Source organism: Nyctibius grandis, chromosome 11 (assembly GCF_013368605.1).
Source record: "Nyctibius grandis isolate bNycGra1 chromosome 11, bNycGra1.pri, whole genome shotgun sequence".
NCBI lineage: Eukaryota > Metazoa > Chordata > Aves > Nyctibiiformes > Nyctibiidae > Nyctibius > Nyctibius grandis.
Genome location: NC_090668.1, coordinates 24,646,709 through 24,665,561, shown reverse-complemented (window position 1 = coordinate 24,665,561; position 18,853 = coordinate 24,646,709). Strand labels below are relative to the sequence as shown.

The 18,853-nt window shown below is 45.4% G+C and overlaps 1 protein-coding gene across 1 annotated transcript; it reads right to left on the bottom strand.

Annotated features, from left to right (window-relative positions):
* Positions 1-2,142: 2,142 nt before the first annotated feature.
* SLC24A1 (solute carrier family 24 member 1) lies at positions 2,143-17,768 on the bottom strand. Its single transcript, XM_068410141.1, has 10 exons — positions 17,595-17,768; positions 16,668-17,402; positions 14,515-14,577; positions 13,375-13,483; positions 7,484-7,570; positions 5,513-5,619; positions 4,639-4,845; positions 4,175-4,264; positions 3,143-3,309; positions 2,143-2,392 (listed from the first exon to the last, which is right to left on the bottom strand). The coding sequence occupies exons 1-10, from the start codon at positions 17,766-17,768 to the stop codon at positions 2,143-2,145; spliced, it is 1,989 nt and encodes a 662-aa protein (XP_068266242.1).
* Positions 17,769-18,853: the final 1,085 nt, after the last annotated feature.

Genomic DNA, 18,853 nt, shown 5'->3' with positions numbered 1-18,853 from the left:
TCTGGTTATTTTCATTAACATTTTATTAGATGGATTAGAATGACAGAAAAGTCTGCAACTCTTAACTATGTTGTTTGCTCACGTGAAGCATTGTTAACAATAAACCTTTCAGGTTTGTAGATAGTTGATGTCAGTGGCATTTTTTTTTGTAGTGGTTATGTAGAAGACAGTGCTAACAACAAGAATTAGTGCTGGATACAATAATCTGCAAATTTCAGAGATTAGTGTCAAGATGAAAACAAAACTCAAGCAGTTCAACTTCTTGGTGTATTTCTTATTTCCTGGTTTTAATTTTTATTAGTGGTAATGTGGTATTCTAATCCCAGATCCATTTAGTCGTGTTACAATAAGATGTAAATCTATATGGCATCACACTTGTATTGGTGGCAGTTACTGTAAATTTGAGGGATTGTATTGCAAGATCAGATACAGATTTAAAAGGAGCCATGTGGAGAGATTTCAGGAGTGCTGTGCAGCTCTCAAATCCTGTGTTCTTCTGCATGCAGAAATCTCTCTTACTGCTTTGCTTTTTCCCTGAAAACCTCACTATTCCCACAGTCTTAACAGGGCCAGGAAAAAGCATTTCCTCTGAAGTGCATCATGTGTTCTGTGTACCCTCTCCTGGAGGTATGTGTAGAGTACGGGGTGTGGATGCTTTATGGTGGCATTCATGAAAGGATGAAAACTACCTCTGCCCAGGGAAGTCACGGTGAACTCGCTGCAGCACAAACCTCAGGCACCACCGCGCTCGTGGCTTTTATGCAGTTTGAGGGAGTTCACTTCTGAGACACAGAATGTGTGTCCACGGAATGATTTTAAGCAGAGTAGTTCTATTAAGGGTACTGTCACGGTTTAAAGCTGGGCCGGCTCTTAAACCTGTGGCAGACGCTCTCTGTTAACCCTCCCCCCTGCCCCGAAAGGGAAAAGGGAGAGAGACTTATGGGTTGGAAAGTTAAAACAGTTTTAATACACTATAATAATGAAAAAGAGTACAATAATAATATTGGAATAATCAAATATATACAAATATGTACAAAAACAAGATTGAGCTCCCCGGATGTCGGCCACGTCACCACCGGCACTGCAGGGCAGGCTCCGGGAAGGCCCAGGCTGGGCCCAGCGATGGTCGAGAGCTGGATTCAGGGATGCACAGATCGGGATCGGGGGCAGCAGGAAAACAGACAGAGTCCTCCTTGGACACTGGCCAAAGGCTCAAGCAGCAGAAGCAGCCCGAAGCAGCAGAAGCAGCCCAAGCAGGCCGAGGCCCCCAAAAACAGCAGGCCGAGGCCCTCAAAAACAGCAGGCCGAGGCCCTCGTGATCCCACTGCTTTATACTGAGAATGACGTGTATGGGATGGAATACCTTCGTTGGTCAATTTTGGGTCACCTGCCCTGTCCGCTCCTCCCTGCAGGTGTGACCCCCCTTCGGCTCTTCACTCGTAAGCAGTGAGGAATTTAGCAGTGACCGTGGTTTCTCTAAGAACAAGTACAGCAAGAGCCTTTCTGCATAACATCCCTACCGGTGCCTCAGCGATAACTACAAACTTCGAGCGTTATCATCAGTCCTAGAAGCAGACACTGTCTGCAAAACGTGCAGTTACTTTCAGAAAGTGCAGTTACTTAGAAGAGACTTAGCTGAAAGTAAAAATCACTGAAAGGAAAATTGGCCTGGTTTAGGCCAGACCAGGACAGGTATGCAGTAAATGGCTGATTCTATTCCCACTGAAGTAAAGTTAATTGATTTCAGTGAGTTCGAGCAGTTTACTAAGTAACTTAGGGTGTGTTCCTGCAAATATTACTATAATGAGTAAACATTCTGTGCTGAAAATCAGTTTAATTGAGGGGATCAGCCATACTATAAACTTCATGCATCTATATCATATCGGCCTTTCCATGAATGCCTCAATGTGTATGTTATTTGATACTGGTATCTTCATTATCTGATCTTTTCTGATCCTAAAGAAGAAACAGCAGAGGCTGACATACCAATTGAGATTTTATTTTTTTTTAGTAAGTTAAAGATATTTTATTCTCAGTAAGTTTGTTATAATTCTGGTTGCTTTTTTTCAGTAGAACAATTGCTACCTTAAACCTCTTTTGATTTTGATGTATGCTTAACATACATGTTGAAGCTTCCAAATGTCATACAGATACTGGGCAGGATATTATCCTGTCTTCTAACATCACACTGATGACCAAAAACACAAAGTAAAGAGCAAACATAGTGAACCCCAGGAGTTTGTTCATTTTCCATTTACATGAAGCGATTGAGATAATTACAAATAGGAGCATGAGAAAAAGGAGAACAATTGCACAAAACAAACCATTGCTACTGACTGCAACTGGACCGAGGCCATTGAAGACGGAGTAAAGCAACCAAGGAACTGGCAAACTGCAAGTAAAGGAAAAGGAATTGAAATAAATGTTTTAAGGCAGTTCATTTTCTGCGTCATAACTAAGCAATTTTTCTAAACAGTTGCAGAAAAAAAAAGCATGATTGCATTCAGTGTAGCTCAGCATAAATCTGAAATTGATGCTGTTTGTGTCAAAACCTGCATTTGGATAATAATACTTGCACTATCATCATGCAATACAAGAAGCTAAAAAGAGTTTTTAAAATAATGCCTATGAATTAAGTGTCTCAGCATGCTATCATAAAGAAGTGAGGCCTGATGCTTTGTTGATGGGTGATACAAGCACAGATAGTGAGCCTTGATTGCATAGGATCTGAATGTCTGACTGGGTAAGTATCCTGGCTGTAAATCTTTGGTGTTAGCCAAAGATTTGTTGCATTTTTGTCTTGAAAAATCAGTACTTTTCTGTTGATTCAGAATTAGGTGAAGATGGTGGTGCTTCTGCTTTCAGCTACGTACCGTTATTTTAAGCTGCAGAACAATGACCTGAACTATGCAACTTAATGTTCACTCTGCTGCACTAAGGTATAAAAATCGGTCTTTCCTGACTAGGTTAGGTTTAAAAAAAAAAGGAAAGGTAACTGGTTGTCCAGCTGCCTTTCATTTAGTGAAATTAAATGAAATTAATTTGAAATTAAATGAAATTAATTAAGAGCCTGTTTGGAATAAAACCAGCTTGCTTTGTATTTCAGAAGAAATGCATCTTTTAGCCTTGAACTAATACTCACCCGACAGTGATATCGAAGATATTGCTGCCTACAGAACTGGAGACAGCCATGTCACCTAAGCCTTTCCGTGCAACTATGACACTGGTGATGAGGTCAGGGATTGATGTTCCTGCTGCCAGTATGGTTAACCCCATAATTTCCTCCGATATCCCAATTGTTTCACCAACCTAATAAACACAAAGAAAGTGGGGTAGGGCTGTTAGTTTTGGAACATGGAATTTAATTGCTCTGTGCAGTCTTTTAGGTTTCATGCTGTATTTGAGTTTAAATATTTTAATTCCCTTAAATATGGTAGCATTATTTCTGCTCTGTAGGATAAAAAGTGACGTTTCATAGTGTATGTTGATCTCAGATTTGCTCTGTAGCATAGGGCATCTGATCACAGTGTTGCCAAGGCCAAGCAAGGTCAAGTCAGTTGCAGTGCAACTCCTTCTTCTGTCCTAAGTTCACCTCTTCTGGATGGCTTCTACCTCTCCCTCTCCAAATTTAACATCAGCTATGGATGATCCAAGAGCTTTGGGAAATGACAGACTTTGGATTTATGGCTTGATCAGCTATACTGTGAATGTGCAATATATCACTAAATACAAATTGTGGGTCTGATTCTGCAAGATACAAAGATTATTTCCCAGAATACCAGGTGAACATTAAGGCAATGGGAGCTGAGATCATTTAGCATCTTCCAGAATCAGAACCTGTATTTTCCTAGAATTGTAATTAGGTAAGGGATAATTATGTTCTGCACAGAAGCATTCATCAATGAAAAGGCAGTATTAAGATAAATCTTGATGACACTTTTCCTTTCACTGATGCACAAATTCCCATGCAAGCCCTCGAAAAAGAATGATTCCTTGTCAAATCGAAAAGAATGAAATTTAAAATTCCCTTTTGGGTTCTAACAGAACAAAGTTTCTACTGTTTTGATGGATGACTGCAGCTGTAATTCATCAGATAAAATGCCACAGTGACACTCTTCCCTCTCTCTCCTTGTTCTGAAATGGTCTTTTTGCAGAGAGAAAATAAACCCCTCACCTGGTGAGCCCACCACACCATGAGGTAAGAAAATACAGCAATCCAGATGATGGCTCCGAAAAACGTGATGACAAAGAATTTTTTGGAGTCCTAAAATCAAGTTGGAAAAGAAAAAACATGGAGAAATTTCAGGAAAGTTAACAATCCCCAAAGAAAATTATTCACCTGAGACGCTTCACTGCAATCAATTGCTTTAACATGGACCCTGGTCTCTCTAATTGTATTTGGCTTTGTCAGCTTGATTAGATGACCGATGGTTGCTCGTCTTTTGTGGATTATTAAATGAAGTCCCTGGAACTATGCTAGGCTGCAGCTGAGGCTCCTGTCCCAGTCCCTGCAGCGTTATCAGCACTTCAAGTATGTAAAGACTCTGGACATGGAAAAATAGAATTGGGGACTCTTGCCGAGAAGAAATGTACAGCCCAGTTAATGAATTCAGTAGCAGAAGGAAGATGGGTTCTTACCGGGTTTCTAACATCAGGCATAGTGCTCCAGAGAGGGAAGATGATGGGAAAGAGGAAAAGGTAAATTGCTTGTTTTTTCCTAGTTTCTGGCCATTCAAGAGATAATGGCTCGTCGTTTTCATCATCATCCTCATCTGTGCTGTCTTCATCGCTGTCTTCCTCACTCCCGGAGCTGCTCTCTTCTGAGGTATCGCTGCCTGAAGAGGGCTGTAGATCGGGGGGAAAAAAAAAAAAGCCAATCCATTTTCCCACCAACAAGGAGCTGCACAGCATTTATTCACCATGGCCTTGCTTGGGCAGAGATCCCATTTGTGTCACAGCTGAGGGCAGCCACAGCCCACATCTTGCTACTGTGGGACAAAACCCAGGCGTACCCTGCCTCAGTGCCTGTGTATTATGTTAACTGATTTCTATTGGTTAACTAGAACCAACTTTTAGAGGGGGTTTTGAGACAAATGAAACATTTACTGTCTCTTTGAAAACTTTTCCTTGTCAGAACAGCCAAATTCCATCAACTGAAAGGAGGGATTAGGGAAACAAAACAAACGTGTGCTGATGAACAGAGGACAGACAGCTACTCCTACCTTCCCTTCTCTTGGAGTACCCCTCTGACCTCAGAAGAGTCATTTGAGGAGAAAATACTATACAGTATCAGCTGGTGTCAGATTTTGGACCTGATCTGTGTTGGTAAGCTGAAACGTTTCAGCTAACACCTTAGTATATCTCATCACTACGCACACAGTCTATTTACAGTTGCCAGTTACGGGAAATGGGTTGGGTCCCCTCCCCAAAGCTCTAGAGAGGGAAGAAGGAAAGCACATGTGAAGCCTGGGCTGGACTGAGCGCTTCTTGTCTCTGATGTTCATTTAAATACCTCCCCGTCTTGCGGTGCGTCTGCCTTCTGTTTGTCTTTGCTGGGTTCAGAGTCACTGGCAGGAGTTACCTGAACGTTGTTGCTTGGTGCCTTCTTTTCCTCTTCTGCTAAAAGCGATAAGAAGGAATACTGGTTTCAGTCATCTTAGCATCAGGTGGCCACCTTCCCCTTGATCAGCAGGGAGGTGTGAGCTTCCTACAAGGATGTGTGGCATCTCATGTTGAACCCAGTCTGACTGACTAGGTTTTCTGTTTGTCCTCTCTGTCTTCTGTGGATTGTGACCAGTAAAAGCCGGGTGGACTCTGGCCCGCCTGGCACAGAGTGATACCTTGATACTCCTATGACCTCCTATCTGAAACTGCTGTAAGAGGCACACGTGTAACAATAGGGAAATGCTAATTATCTGATCTACAACTGATGAGTGTTTCTTGGTTTCAGTCCAAATTCTGAAGATCTTACTAAAGCCATCCTTAAAAGCCAGAAAGGATGTAAAACTTTGCTTCCCCTTTTTTTCTAGCAGAGCGCAACATTCTCCAGGGAACTGATATTCTTCGAGGCCTCTGAGAAAGGACTGTTATGTGCTGCCAGACTTTAATCCATAATCATTTGGTAGGTATTCAAATGCAAATAGGAAAGTGCTGACACATACAAGGAAATAACTGCAGTGTCCTCTGTGCTGTGTTAACCTGCGTAGCCAAGAGGAACACAGAAACCTCTGTGCAGAATAGTGAAGAAATGTGGCTAAAGCAGAGCAGAGGTGAGAGGGAGTGCCTGGCTCTCTGCTTGCTCATAGCCAGGGCCCTTTTCAGATGGCTGCAATTTAGGTTAAGGGATCCCCTCCATATACTCAAGCCTATCGAGTCAGTAGGATCGTGTACCAGGATGGGGCATTGCAGGGTATCTTAGCCTGACCTGGGTGTGCTGATCCGGTACAGTGCCTCACAACTGCAGCAGGGAGCAAGGCTAGAGGGGAGATTTCCAGGAATGCGTGTTTTCAGTGAGTGCCATTGGGATTTCTGAAACCAGGCCTTGAGAGAGTTCACACGAGACACTTTCAGCCCCAAGTAGGAGACAGAGCGGTCCTGCTTTTGGAACGTGCACAGCTCTATCTCTGCACCAATGAAGTTTGTGGAACATGTCCCGGCGTGAAAATTCCTCGTTCAGTGAAGTCAATGCGGTGTTGATAACTCGCACTGAGAATTTACTTGTTTCTTAAACAGTATTTTCCTCAAGTTTTGTCCCATTCCCACAGGTGAGGCCCCATGTTGTGAGGTGCTCGGGTGACCACCATACTGCAGCAGGGTGCTTGTGGAGGTGGGACCTTCCACACAAAGGTTGGCTTGTTTTTAAAGATCTCCAGCCTTACTGACAGACAGACCCGTGTTGTAGCACAGGCCAGCTGCTGTCTCTGGGTCAGCTCAGAAAGCCTGTGTGTCAGTAGTGACACAGAAAAAGCACGAACTATTAAAAGGGAGGATGCACAGACCCTTAGAATGATAGAGACAAAGTCAGTGCAGCTTTTCTCTCTGGAGGAATCTTCCGTGATCTTCTGCAAACGTGCTAAATTTCCTGGCTAAAATGAAAGTACTTTGTTTTAACGAACATCTCATTTGCAGGGTCTACCAAAGACCAGCAGCACAGCAGCACCCAGCTGCTGTCTGGAATGGCCTAATTTCCCTTCTTCCACCCTTCTGGTGGCAATTCACACTACATCCTTGTAGTACTTTCTGTTTGGATCCTACCTCACTAACCTCTTCTGGACTCCCGTGGGGATGGCTTTTATTGCCCGCTGTGAGCATACATCGATTGATTTCTGCTGCATTATTATAGCAGCCATCTGTGACCAGTAATAACAGAAATTTTGTGTTAGACCATAGTCTTTCTTTGCCAGCCCTTGGGTGTTGAGTGCTGGGAAGGTGAGGGACTGCAGTGCAAAACGTGGCAAACAGCACTGACTCTTCTCGCACTCACCTTCTGGTTTTGATTCTTGGCCAGCCGGAGTCTCTACTTTGGCCTTGGCTATGTTGCTGAGGATGTCAACCCTGTCTTTAAATTTTGCTGTGGATGAGAAAGACACACTCCTCAGCAGCTGTCAGCTGTGCAGAGCCCCCCTTTACCTGCCTCCCCCCACCACACACACGCTCTCTTGCCCCGTTCCTCTTGCACGGATTGCAGTCAGCACTGGCTTGTGAGTTGTCTTTCTGGCTGTGGCCCTACGTTTTGGCTGCTGCTAGTTGGTCGTAGCTGTTATATTTAAATCCTTAGTACTATGGCAATTATGCCAGCAATTTGACATGTAACTAATACTTTCCTATTTAAAAGAGAATCTAGGGGGGAAGAGAGATCCTTTCCAGTCCAGTACTACAGGGGATATCTGTACTTCATAGAAAGCAAATGCAGAAAGAGCAGAGAAGGAGTTTCGATGCAATATCATTTTGTTCCCAAAAGACTGATGATTTTTTTCAGGCTAGATTATGTGCAGGCTAAAAATGACACCTCCCTCTGCCACGTGGCTGATGAACAGGCTTTACTGTGCTGCTTGCAGCCTGGCGACCCGATGGTAAGGGAAAATAAAAACCTTTTATGTTCCAGTTATCTGCAAAATGATTGATTTCTCTAAGTATACGTGGGTGTCTCCTCTGCTGGAGTTGATCTAAATTCCTGGTACCCAGGTTCAACATGGCCCAGGCTACCCAAGAGATCATCCTCAGCAGTGCAGTGTCCAGTGCTGTATTTCTGGGGCTGCTGAGGACTTCTTGCACTTTAAACCATGCTCTGCTCAGCTGAGCTGCTTTGTCATTGTTTTACAATGAACTGTGAATCTGTGTGTCCCCCTAGTTAGGTGTTGTGCTCAAATATCTTAACCCCTACTCTCATTGAAAGCGAGCAAGTCATCGGCTCAAAGAAAAGCCTCATGTTGCTGTAATCTATATCCTCTGCTGAGCTGCCTACCCAATGGCTAAGCTGAGGGTCACGGGGTTTGCACATGGACAGTAGCCACAAGAAATTGGCCATGCTTGGCTTGGCTTGTGTGCAAGGCTGTAAATTAATTTCCTCTGAAAGTTTTATCACGCTGATTTAATCTGCTGTACTGATGAGTGTGCAACCAGAACCTGCTGTTGTCATTTGCCTCAAGGACAGGGCTCTGACACTTTATTCATCACCGTGATACTGAGTTAATAGAAATAGCAGGTCTGAGGCCCTCAGCCGTGCAGGCAGATCTACCGTTGTGAGCTGAACCTCGTGAAAATCAGTAGACTCTGGTATACATCCAGTACCTGGGACTGGCTCGGACGTTAAGGCTTCTGGGGGTGAGTCCTGTTCTGGTGTGATTCCTGTTACCATCTGACAGAACATTTTTCACCACCTGGGATTTCCACTGAGCACTGGAATGGCTGGACAGAGATGGAACGATGAGCTCTTCTCCTTTGAAATGCTGGCTGGCACTAAAGACCCTGACTCTTCCGTGCTGCTTGTCAATACTGAAGCCTGCCAGAGGGGATGTGAAGCACTTTGCTTCATTCCCCCTCTGCTGATGCTAAGCACAAGCATACCCCTCGGTGCAGGGCTACGAAGAGGTGACCTTTTGCTCCCAGTCTCCTCTAACCACTGGGCAACGTGCCTTTCTGTTCAGCTTTTCCCAGAAGCTGTTGCAAAAGCTTCTGTCAGCAGGGTCAGGGCGGTCAGGCTCAGCCTGAAAGAGATTATATAAATTCAAGCTCCTGGCTTCCTGCCCTCACCTAGGCTGCGGGCTGTAAGCACCGAGCGGAGCCTGTGAGCGTCTCGCTGTCAGGATAAACAGATTAGGTCCAGGCCACTATCCCGTTCTCATGAGATCAGCCTCATTTTAAAAGGTGTTAATTCCTCTGACACGCGTTTCATGCAGGATGGACTGAGATTGGAGGAAGAGCTGGCTATAAGCTGGCCAGATCCGCAGGTCAGCGTGGGGAGGAAGGATACCTGTCAGCTCGGCCCTTGCTAGTGCTGGGGATTAGCTGAGCAGGGCAGCGTGCTCAGCTGGTGGGGTGTGCGGTGCTGCGCTGGGCTGCCCTCTCACAGAGGACTGCGGTCCCCAACGCTCTGCCCCCAGGTCTGAGAGCCCCTCACCAGGGACATGCCTCTGTCCAGGGACCCCGAGATGCTCTTCAGGAAGATTCCTGTCCTATGGATTGACAGCATCCAGGCTGGACTTAAGGTGGCAGCTGAGGTTCTGCCTTGAGTTTGGCTCTTATGTTTAATTAATTCTTTGGCTTTAATATTTAATCTAACAGGACTAACTTACAACGTGAACAGCGGGAAGGATCTTTTTCTTTAGAATTTGACATGATTGTGGAGGATTTGGAGATTCTGCTGTCTAAAAGTGCAAGTAAAAAAAAAATCTCATTATTCCTTTTGCCCCTTTGTAACATGATTCGCTTAAAGCAAGTGATTGAAGGGTAATGAAGCAAGGAGAAACTATAGCTGCCTTCAGTCTTCTATCTCAACGCTAGCCTGCAACATTGCCTGCTGCTCTATTCTGGTCTAATTTCCAAAATCATTAGCTTGTTAACTGGGGCATACTGAGAGTAGACAGCTCTGACAACCTTGCTGCTGGAGCCTTTTCATTCATTCAAAAGTAAAAGCAGGCTTCTGTCTTCTTCTCTGTATGATTAGAGTTTAAAGAATTATCCAAGGGTAAGACTGGAGGTTCAGAAATGAGAGGGTTCCTCAATCTTTCCAAAATCCTTGTTCCCTTTAATTCCCTAACAGTTCTGTCTGGTGTACAGCTGGAAGATCTTGAAAAGATCTCCTGCCCTGCTTCTACGCACTTTCAGAGAAAGTGGGGAAGACCAAAGTTGGTAGAAATCCCTCATTTAAAAAAAAAAGGCACTTTGAAAATAAATGCTTCTATCAAAAATATAATTCAGGATGCACTGTAAATGTTAGAACTTCTAAAGTAAAACACTAGTCTCCTGTAGACAGAGAAAAGGACTTAAGTAATGATCCCTTGCTAATACTAAAAGAAAATAGGAACATTCTGAACTTAACCCACTGCTCAAAGGAGAAATTTTGTTTCACACAAGGGTAGTTGCATTAGGAACAGTGAAACAAAGTTTATATTTCGGACTTATACTTTATGTCTAAGACTTCTGCCTCTGTCAGGAGGTTTCGGAGGCCCAATGCCAGCAGTTTTTCCACATTTTGGACTCTTGCTGCCCTGAAGCTGCTTCTGTGGTGCCCAAATAAAACGCAACTGCGGCATAAAGAAGGAAACCCCACAGAGATCCTAATTTCAGTAGGTTAAGTTAGGAACTGCTGAGCAATAGTTGGCAACCTTTTGTAGGGTTTTCTTTACCACAGCCTCTAAGTGCTGATGCTACAGGCATTGGCAAGGAGGAGCAAGGACCCTTGAGGAAAGATAAATTGCTTTGGGATCATCTTTTATGTTGCAACCTAATTACAGAAACATGTCCAGTACAGCCAGTGCTGCACACTCTGCAAAGAGGAGGACTTTGGCGGTGATCAATGGGAACTGGGCAGCCAGCTGTCCTGAGGGTACCGAAGGGCTGCAGTACTATTAACACAAAGGCTGAGCTTGCAGTCCTGAGATGCCTTTCAGCTTCAAATCCTTTTTCAGAGTCATCCTGGGGAAGTCACGTCACCTTTTTGGCCAAGATCCTCAAGGCACTTCGGTTTCTCAGTCTATTCATAAATGATTCCTTTTCTCCAGACTCCCTTTTCTTTAGGTGTGAATTTATCAGGGTAAGGAGTGTCTGCTACTAGATACACAGCACCTGGGACACTGGCTCCTGGATTTTGAGTGCTGTGCTGCTGTAATCTCAGTAACTTTCTTTATCGTTATCTTTTCTAAGGAGCTGCCTCTGTTTCGGCAGTGTTGAGTGGAACAGGCATGGACCTGGGGCAGAGGTTTTGCCCTTAACTCAGTGGCATTGTTATAGCAAAGAGTCTAAGAAATAACAACGTTTTTGAAAGACTGTAGTGCATCCTCTCATCGTCCCTGTTGTGAATATTAGACTTGCTTAAGTTCATATGGTCACACTCCCATCTAGTGGCTGCCGCATACAGAGAGAGTAACTCCAAGTCTGCCTGGCTGAAATGAGAGGGAAGGTTGTCTTTGAGAAGATCCAAAGTGCCTCCCGAGTCCCATTTATTCTATATTCACAAATCGTGATAATAGCCTCTTTAGCAAGGCCAGTGGCTTACAGCTGAATTGAACCCCCCAGCAGTGTATTCTGGGCTGCGCTGGCTGGGGCAGCACTGGAGCGCTCGCCTTGGCCTGGGTTGGCATCCTCAGGCCCCTACAACTTCTACTGAGGTCCCAGGGTTTCACCAAGCTGAGGACGCCAGCCTGGACCAGAAGTGTGTGTTGGCCTAGGGTGAGCAGGTGCTGCACAAAGACATTTAGGGGTGCAGGAAGGATGAGAGGGTGCTGGAGGGTCTCTGAGTGGCAGCAGTCCCTCAGGTCTGGTACTTTTTGATGCTAAAGGCAATGGCATGTCTTCCTCTAAGTTTTTGGGTTTATCCTTGTGCTGTTGATAACACCTTTGGAGAGGGGACAGGAGGCAAGGGCAGTAGAGCAAACTCTGATGAGTCTGGCTCTTGTTAGGCTGCTGTTAGTAATATGATGGCTGCTTTCACTAAAAATCTATCAAAGCAGACCCTTATCTGTCTTGCTGTCCTTATCAAGCCTCCTTTGTTCCCTCGATCAGTTTGTGCAGCTGGGATTCTGAGCTGGAGAGTCCTTTCTGTAACCTCTGTGAGAGACACGAGAGGCGTTGATCTGCTTAGCTTCAATCTCTCTTTGAATGGACAACAGATAATCTCTTTAGAACAAGTAGGGCAGTGGAAGGGCGGGGCATGTGCTGAGCTAGGAAAGAAAACCTAAAAAAAAATGGTCTTTTTTAAACATGCTTTGCTATTTCCTGGAAAAGATTAAAGTTGATACAAAGCAGCGTGTTAAAACTTTATGTAACAAGACCCTGGGTCTGTCTGGGGATGTGGCTTCTCTGCACCCTGGGCAGTTTAAAAGGTGTCTCTTAGTCCTGAGCTGATCAGCCCTTGGCCCTGGGGAGTTGGCCCATTGGCTGCAAAATGCTGTGGGCACAGTCCACCACGGCAGCGATGATACTGCAGTGGTGCAGGTGGGCTTTTAGAGGTGCTCAGTGTTGGTCTAAATCACATACAGATTGGCTTAACCATCATAATTGGAACCTGCTGTGTGTTTTAGATCTCAGCTGGGATTTCAATCACTGTCAAAAGGATAATTCTTCCAAGGGTTTTAACTTATTTTTCCTTTTCAGGTTTATGCCTTGTGAGGGGCTGTGTGCACAGCTGGGGAGGTGTATAGGTCATGAGCTCTCCCTGTGTTCATTTTCCCATTATAAATGAGGCTGGTATAAGTTGAGCAGCTCTTTCTTAAAAACGTAGTCAGCCTTGAATGCTGCGGTTCCAAGGCTGAGCTAAGAAGAGGAAGGAAGATGTGACATGCTATGAGATGGAGGAAGCCTGTAACTCGTGTTCGCTGCACCTGCTTGCAGGGACCCCAGCAAGAACAGCCGCTCTGTATGCCCTCATCCTCCCTCAAGAAGCAGCACAGCTGCCACCACAGCAGCAACCAGTTTGGCACAGGCAAAGCAGATATAGCAGGGCCAAAGTGTGAGGTGTTTGTCCTTGGTATCCTCGTGATCAGAAGGGGTACATCCCACTGCTGCAGAGCTCCCTCCACCTAACATCATCTGTGACGCTCAGCTGCATTCCAAGGCTCCCCAACACCCCGACATATAAAGGCTGTATTCCCAGTCAAACTGCTCTGCCCTCAGGGCTGCAAACCCGAGTCCCTCAGACATGGAGCATTCACTCACCATCTGCCAGGGGGTCCAGGGTGTGGATCATGAGCTGGAAGATGGTGTTGCGCATTTGAGTGTTGTGTAGGGAGGCTGAGCTGCTGCCTCGCTGTAAGGCTGATGCAGGCTATGGAAAGGTACAATGCAGCAGTCAATAGCAGTTTCCTCCTCAAAACATCTCCACCGTTGGGTCACCTCTGCCCTGGGGATGCATTTATATGGAGGCTGATCTCCCCAACCCAAGGAGCAGCCTCAGCATGGATTTTTAAACAGCCTCTGCATTTAAGTTCCCAGGATGGCTGTCAGTACCGACCGTTCACAGCAAGAGACATGCTCTTGAGACAGCAGGCCAACCCGTCCTTAGATAAATGCAATGGGCTCACACAGACTCAACATCAACACAATGTTATTATAAATTATAGTAATCAACGCATGCAGTGCTTTTAGTCATAAACTTGTTAATAACTGTCTACATTTATATGCTGCTAAAAGGTAATGCTACAGTCATGCCAAGTGTCCTGACTTAACTCGAAAGCTCTGGTGCTCTGTTCTTATAGTCAACACCAGCGTCCTAATGAGCTTTTGACTGAACATTAATTAGCACGGGTAGGTTAAGTGCACAGAGGAACAAGCAGCATCCATATGAGGAAGCTAACACCTGGGATGTTATGGACATGTGCAGCCACTACAGCAGATAGGCCTCTCCGTGCAATGGCTGGCCAGCCATGGGGAAGACAATTTAACCAGGAGCAGAGGAATGAGCTCTTCAGTGTTCGCTATGGGGAAGGACAGACCCTACCAGCCTCTGCTTTGGGAGCTCAGGAGGAAAACTGGCCATGAAACCAGGTAAGAAAAGTCATGCTCTGAATTTTTCTATGCCTGTGTAAAGTGTAGAATGAATAGCACTCTGCTAGTCAAATCCTCTTGGGAAGCCTGAGCTGTCTCTTAATTTTTATAAAAATTCCCTTGAGGACACAACTCAGCCAGATGTCCTCTTAAGTAAGCTGTGGATATTGTGCCAAGCATGGCTGGTTCTTTGCACAACGTAGGATTTGGTCCAGGTTTCTTGACACAGAAGTTGACACCTTTATTCACGACCTGACATGGGGAGGGGTTCAAAATACTAGTTCAGATCCCTGTAAAGTTGCTTGGACCTACCTGCAGCTTCCTCCCATCTTCTGGCTTCTTTGCTCCATCATCTGCAGTTGCCGCACTGCTTTTCTGCATGCAAGCAAGAACAAAAACGATTGAACACCACTCCCACTTCACCTGCTTTTCAGGACACAATGATAGCTCTTCAGGCTACTGTCTGTGAGAAAATGGAACAGCTAATACGAATGTCTGTGCATGGATGCTAGTGGAAGAGCCAAAGCCATATCACAGAATCACAGAATCAATCAGGTTAGAAGAGCCCTCTGGGATCATCGAGTCCAACCGTTGCCCTGACACCACCATGTCAACTAGACCATGGCACTAAGGGCCATGTCCAGGCTTTTCTTAAACCCTTCCAGAGATGGTGACTCCACCACCTCCCTGGGCAGCCCCTTCCAATGGCTAATGACCCTTGCTGAGAAGAAATGCTTCCTAATGTCCAACCTGAACCTCCCCTGGCCAAGCTTGAGGCTGTGTCCTCTTGTCCTGTCGCTAGTTGCCTGGGAGAAGAGGCTAACTCCCACTCCACTACAACCTCCCTTCAGGTAGTTGTAGACTGTCCTTAAAACCACGTGGCCTCCAAAAGAAACAGGATTCTACCTATGGCTCCTCAGTGAGGATGCAGGTACCCGGAGGTGGACTCAAACAGCCTCTACCATCTGATTCCTGTCGATATAGGCAGCCCCAGACTTCATCCCCAAACATCTCTATCCTTACTCATTTTCCAGCAGAGGCAGAGTGAAGGTGTAGTGATCAGCATTACTTTCCATATAGGTAATTTATTTTTCCCAAGGATTACGTCCAGCAGCTCTCTGTCATGCTACCATACGCTAGTGAGAGTTCTCTGTGAACTCTCACTGTGCAGGGTTTTTTTTTTCCCTTCAGTCTGAAGGGTTGAATTCAATTTGTGATGATTGGTGATGCCCACAGTGACGTATGGGTATAGCTGCAGTATCTTGCACATGTACCCCACTGGAATGTAACACGTGAGCTTTCAGGACTCCCAGCCTCAAGCCCTGGCTGAAAGACAGACCAGGAGGAGGAAAGAAAAGCACTTTCTCAGTTCTGCACCACTTCAACTATCCTCACCCCTCTTCCTTTCTTTCCTTAAATTATACGAAAGGAGTGCTGAGACCAGAAGGGGCAAAGCATGCTTGAGTGCCAGTGACACACATCTGACCAGTAAAGCATGCCAATGCCAGAGGACAATTTGAAATCTAATGGTCTCTGCTCAACAGTTGGCAGTAGCACAGGTCAAGAGGACAAAGAGGCAGCATGAGAGTTGGGGAGGGACAGGGGAGGAAGAAGTGGGCAGGCACACTCAAGAAGACAAATCCCCAAGTGTTCTGGAGACCATGTCCTGGCCAGATCTGCTAGTCTGAAAAGGGAATGGGCTCTGGGGACACTTTCAGTCAACTCTTCCTTCAAAAGGCAATGAGTGAAGGGCCCTGGTCTCAGATCTGGAGTGTGTAGTTACCCCCGCAAAACCTCCCTGTCAGAGCAGCAGCGGCATACAGAACTGTGTCTCTGAGCACACACAGCTGTGGTCACTGCATGGAAATGGGATTGGGGCACTTGAATCTTGTTGCCAAATACTGCTTGGGAGAGGTGGCAGTGGCTGCTAAAGGCTGCCAGACCCCATTCTGTGATGCAGACTGGGTAACAAGTGATATCACCAGCGTCCCAGCAACACACCCAACTTCAGAATGGGAAAAGAGAATTTCCTTCAACATCTCTCATCTGCAAAGAGGCTTGGACAGTGCCTCTTACCAGAAGCCTTTTTTCCTCGGTTTAACACAGAATTGTCCCATCATCTTCCCAGACTAACAATGTGTTCTTGTAAGTGGTTTTTTTAAAACTCCTTTACAACAACCGAGTGAGCAAAATCCTACACGTCTTTGAAAGTAGATAAGCGACCACAACTGATACCTTTACTAATTGCAAGGGTAGAACTCCCTCTTAGTGGTGTTCTCTAACTGCTTAGAATCTCTACTCTCTAGATTGCATTTCCCTCATTTATAACCATAATTATTGACCAGTACCTGTATTCTGAGGTTTTGTTTGAATATGCACTTTGTGAAGGAGATGCAGTTTTTCTTTGTGGTTTATGCTAGAACGAATTATTTCCAACTTGCCCTCTGAACAATAAGGACACCAACCTTCCGTATATGCTCTGCTGATGCTGCCTGCACAGCATTTAGCTTCTTGTTGAGCTCCTCCTTCACCCATTGTTCTAGGTACACGTTGTATTTCATAGTGAATACATATGTGGCATAAGCAGTCAGTAAAAGGAGGCTTTCCCACCAATCAATGATACTGTCTAGGAAAAACACGATGAGCATCAGTAAGTCTACAATGTAGAATGAGATGTCTCTAAATAAGGGCCACCATGTCAGGTGGAGTATCTCCCTTGAGAAGAGGGCACAGGTGCCAATGACAAAGAGGATATTAAACACTGCTGAGCCCACAATGGTACCGATGCCCACATTGCTGTGGGAGATGAAGACACCTATGAGGGAGGTGAAGAGTTCTGGTGCTGATCCACCTGCTGCCATGAAGGTGGCTCCAGCCACATCTTCAGAGATCTGCAACTTCTCTGTGATCACTCCCAAAGCAGGGACAAAATACTCATCACACACTATGGCCAAGGCCACAAATACATACATCATGCCAAAGACGTGAAGTACAACCCACCCTTGCCTGCGTTCTTCCACACTGAATAGGTCCTGGGGATATTCTCCTTTGGATTCGTGTGGTGGCTTTTCACCAACATCTTCTTGCTGTGGTGTTGTAGCCACTGATGTAGTGATGGGCACAGTTGGCTCAGGATCCACATACACACAGTGCCTTATTTTGGGTGCTGCTGTGACTTTGTTTGTTACGGCAGTCTTGTTGCTGGGGAGGTCCGTGGAGGTCACTTTGACAGGGTCCGTGGAGGTCACTTTGACAGGGTCCCTGGAGGTCACTTTGACAGCATCCGTGGAGGTCACTTTGACAGTGTCCCTGGAGGTCACTCTGACAGGGTCCCTGGAGGTCACTCTGACAGGGTCCCTGGAAGTCACTCTGACAGGGTCCCTGGAGGTCACTCTGACAGGGTCCCTGGAGGTCACTCTGACAGGGTCCATGGGTTGGGGTTCTGTGCGTGGTGGTGGAAGGGCAGAGGGGCTCAACTGGAGCTGATAGACAGAGAGGACCAACACTATGGCAAGAAAGAAAAGGATTCGGTTCCGTTGTAGCCGCCTTCTCCGTGGTAAATGCATTTCCTAAACGTTCAAAAACCAGAGCTGTGTCCAGAAGCCACTGAAGACTTCTCTTGATCAGCAGTTTGCACTTATATCCACCATTGGAGTTTCTAGCTGATCTTAAGCATCAGGAGTGAAACTGCATGACACGAAGTGTAGAATCCTGCAAAAGAAAGTCTAGTGTAAAAAATAAAGTACTGCAACTTATTTGGGTAACATTACTTTACCGACTGCTTTTCTATTTTTCAATAAAAAGAAATTGATTTAAATGAGTAAAGTCAGACCTAGATTCAGGCTTCAGTCTTCTTTTTTTTTTTTTTTAATGACTGTAGGCTACGCTGATTAATAATCATAGGTTTGGCTTAATACAGAGAGGAGTTGGCCGAGAAAGTCCAATCTGAGCTGAATTCTGATTCCTCCTAATGCCCATATCCACAAGCTATTAAGGTTTGTGTTTTTACTTGAGTCCAGTTGTTGTTCTGTCACATTAACAATCGGGTCAGTGTTCTGCAGGAGGAGAGGATACGGCTTCTGTCAAGGAACCTGCTTTAAATTGCTAGAAAAGATGATGCTCTGAAGACAAGATCAGGGTGTTAACACCTGCCTCCAAACAGACCAGTTGTTCACCTAAGTAACCTCAACAGGAGGATGAAAACTGCTTGGTAGTTCCCAGCTCTGCTGCTCCGTGGCTCTCCAGCCTTGTGCTCCCACAGAATACAAACCAAGCAATGGCGAGCTTTTAGTCTTCCAGTTTGAGAAGAGCAGGAGGAAGACTTGGTTCTAGTAAAACCAAGGGTGCTGAATATCCATTTGTTTCTATGACTACATCTTTTCAAGCCTTTCTGTCAAAATCAGAACTGGCAAAGTGGAATTGTAATCATACCTTTCATTAGGGGGTAATTAGCATATCTTGCATAATTATTTGAACAGCATTTAGAAAAGGACAGAAATTGTAAATGCCAGAGTGACAGAGCCTGCAGCTGTGACAGTATGGAGACAGTGATTTGGGGCTGGACAGAATTTACCCTTCAGCAGTGGTTGAATGTTTTACCTCAGAAGATCACTCTGCACGGATTATTTTTCTTTTCCCCAGAGTGGGAATG

Excerpts from the sequence above, each read along its gene's own strand:
- SLC24A1 (XM_068410141.1), bottom strand. The coding sequence starts at position 17,768 with ATGCATTTACCACGGAGAAGGCGGCTACAACGGAACCGAATCCTTTTC. Across the intron at positions 7,571-13,374 it reads CCTGGACCCCCTGGCAGATG|CAAAATTTAAAGACAGGGTT; the intron begins GTGAGTGAATGC and ends TCTCATCCACAG. Across the intron at positions 2,393-3,142 it reads ATCTTCGATATCACTGTCGG|TTTGCCAGTTCCTTGGTTGC; the intron begins GTGAGTATTAGT and ends CTTTACTTGCAG.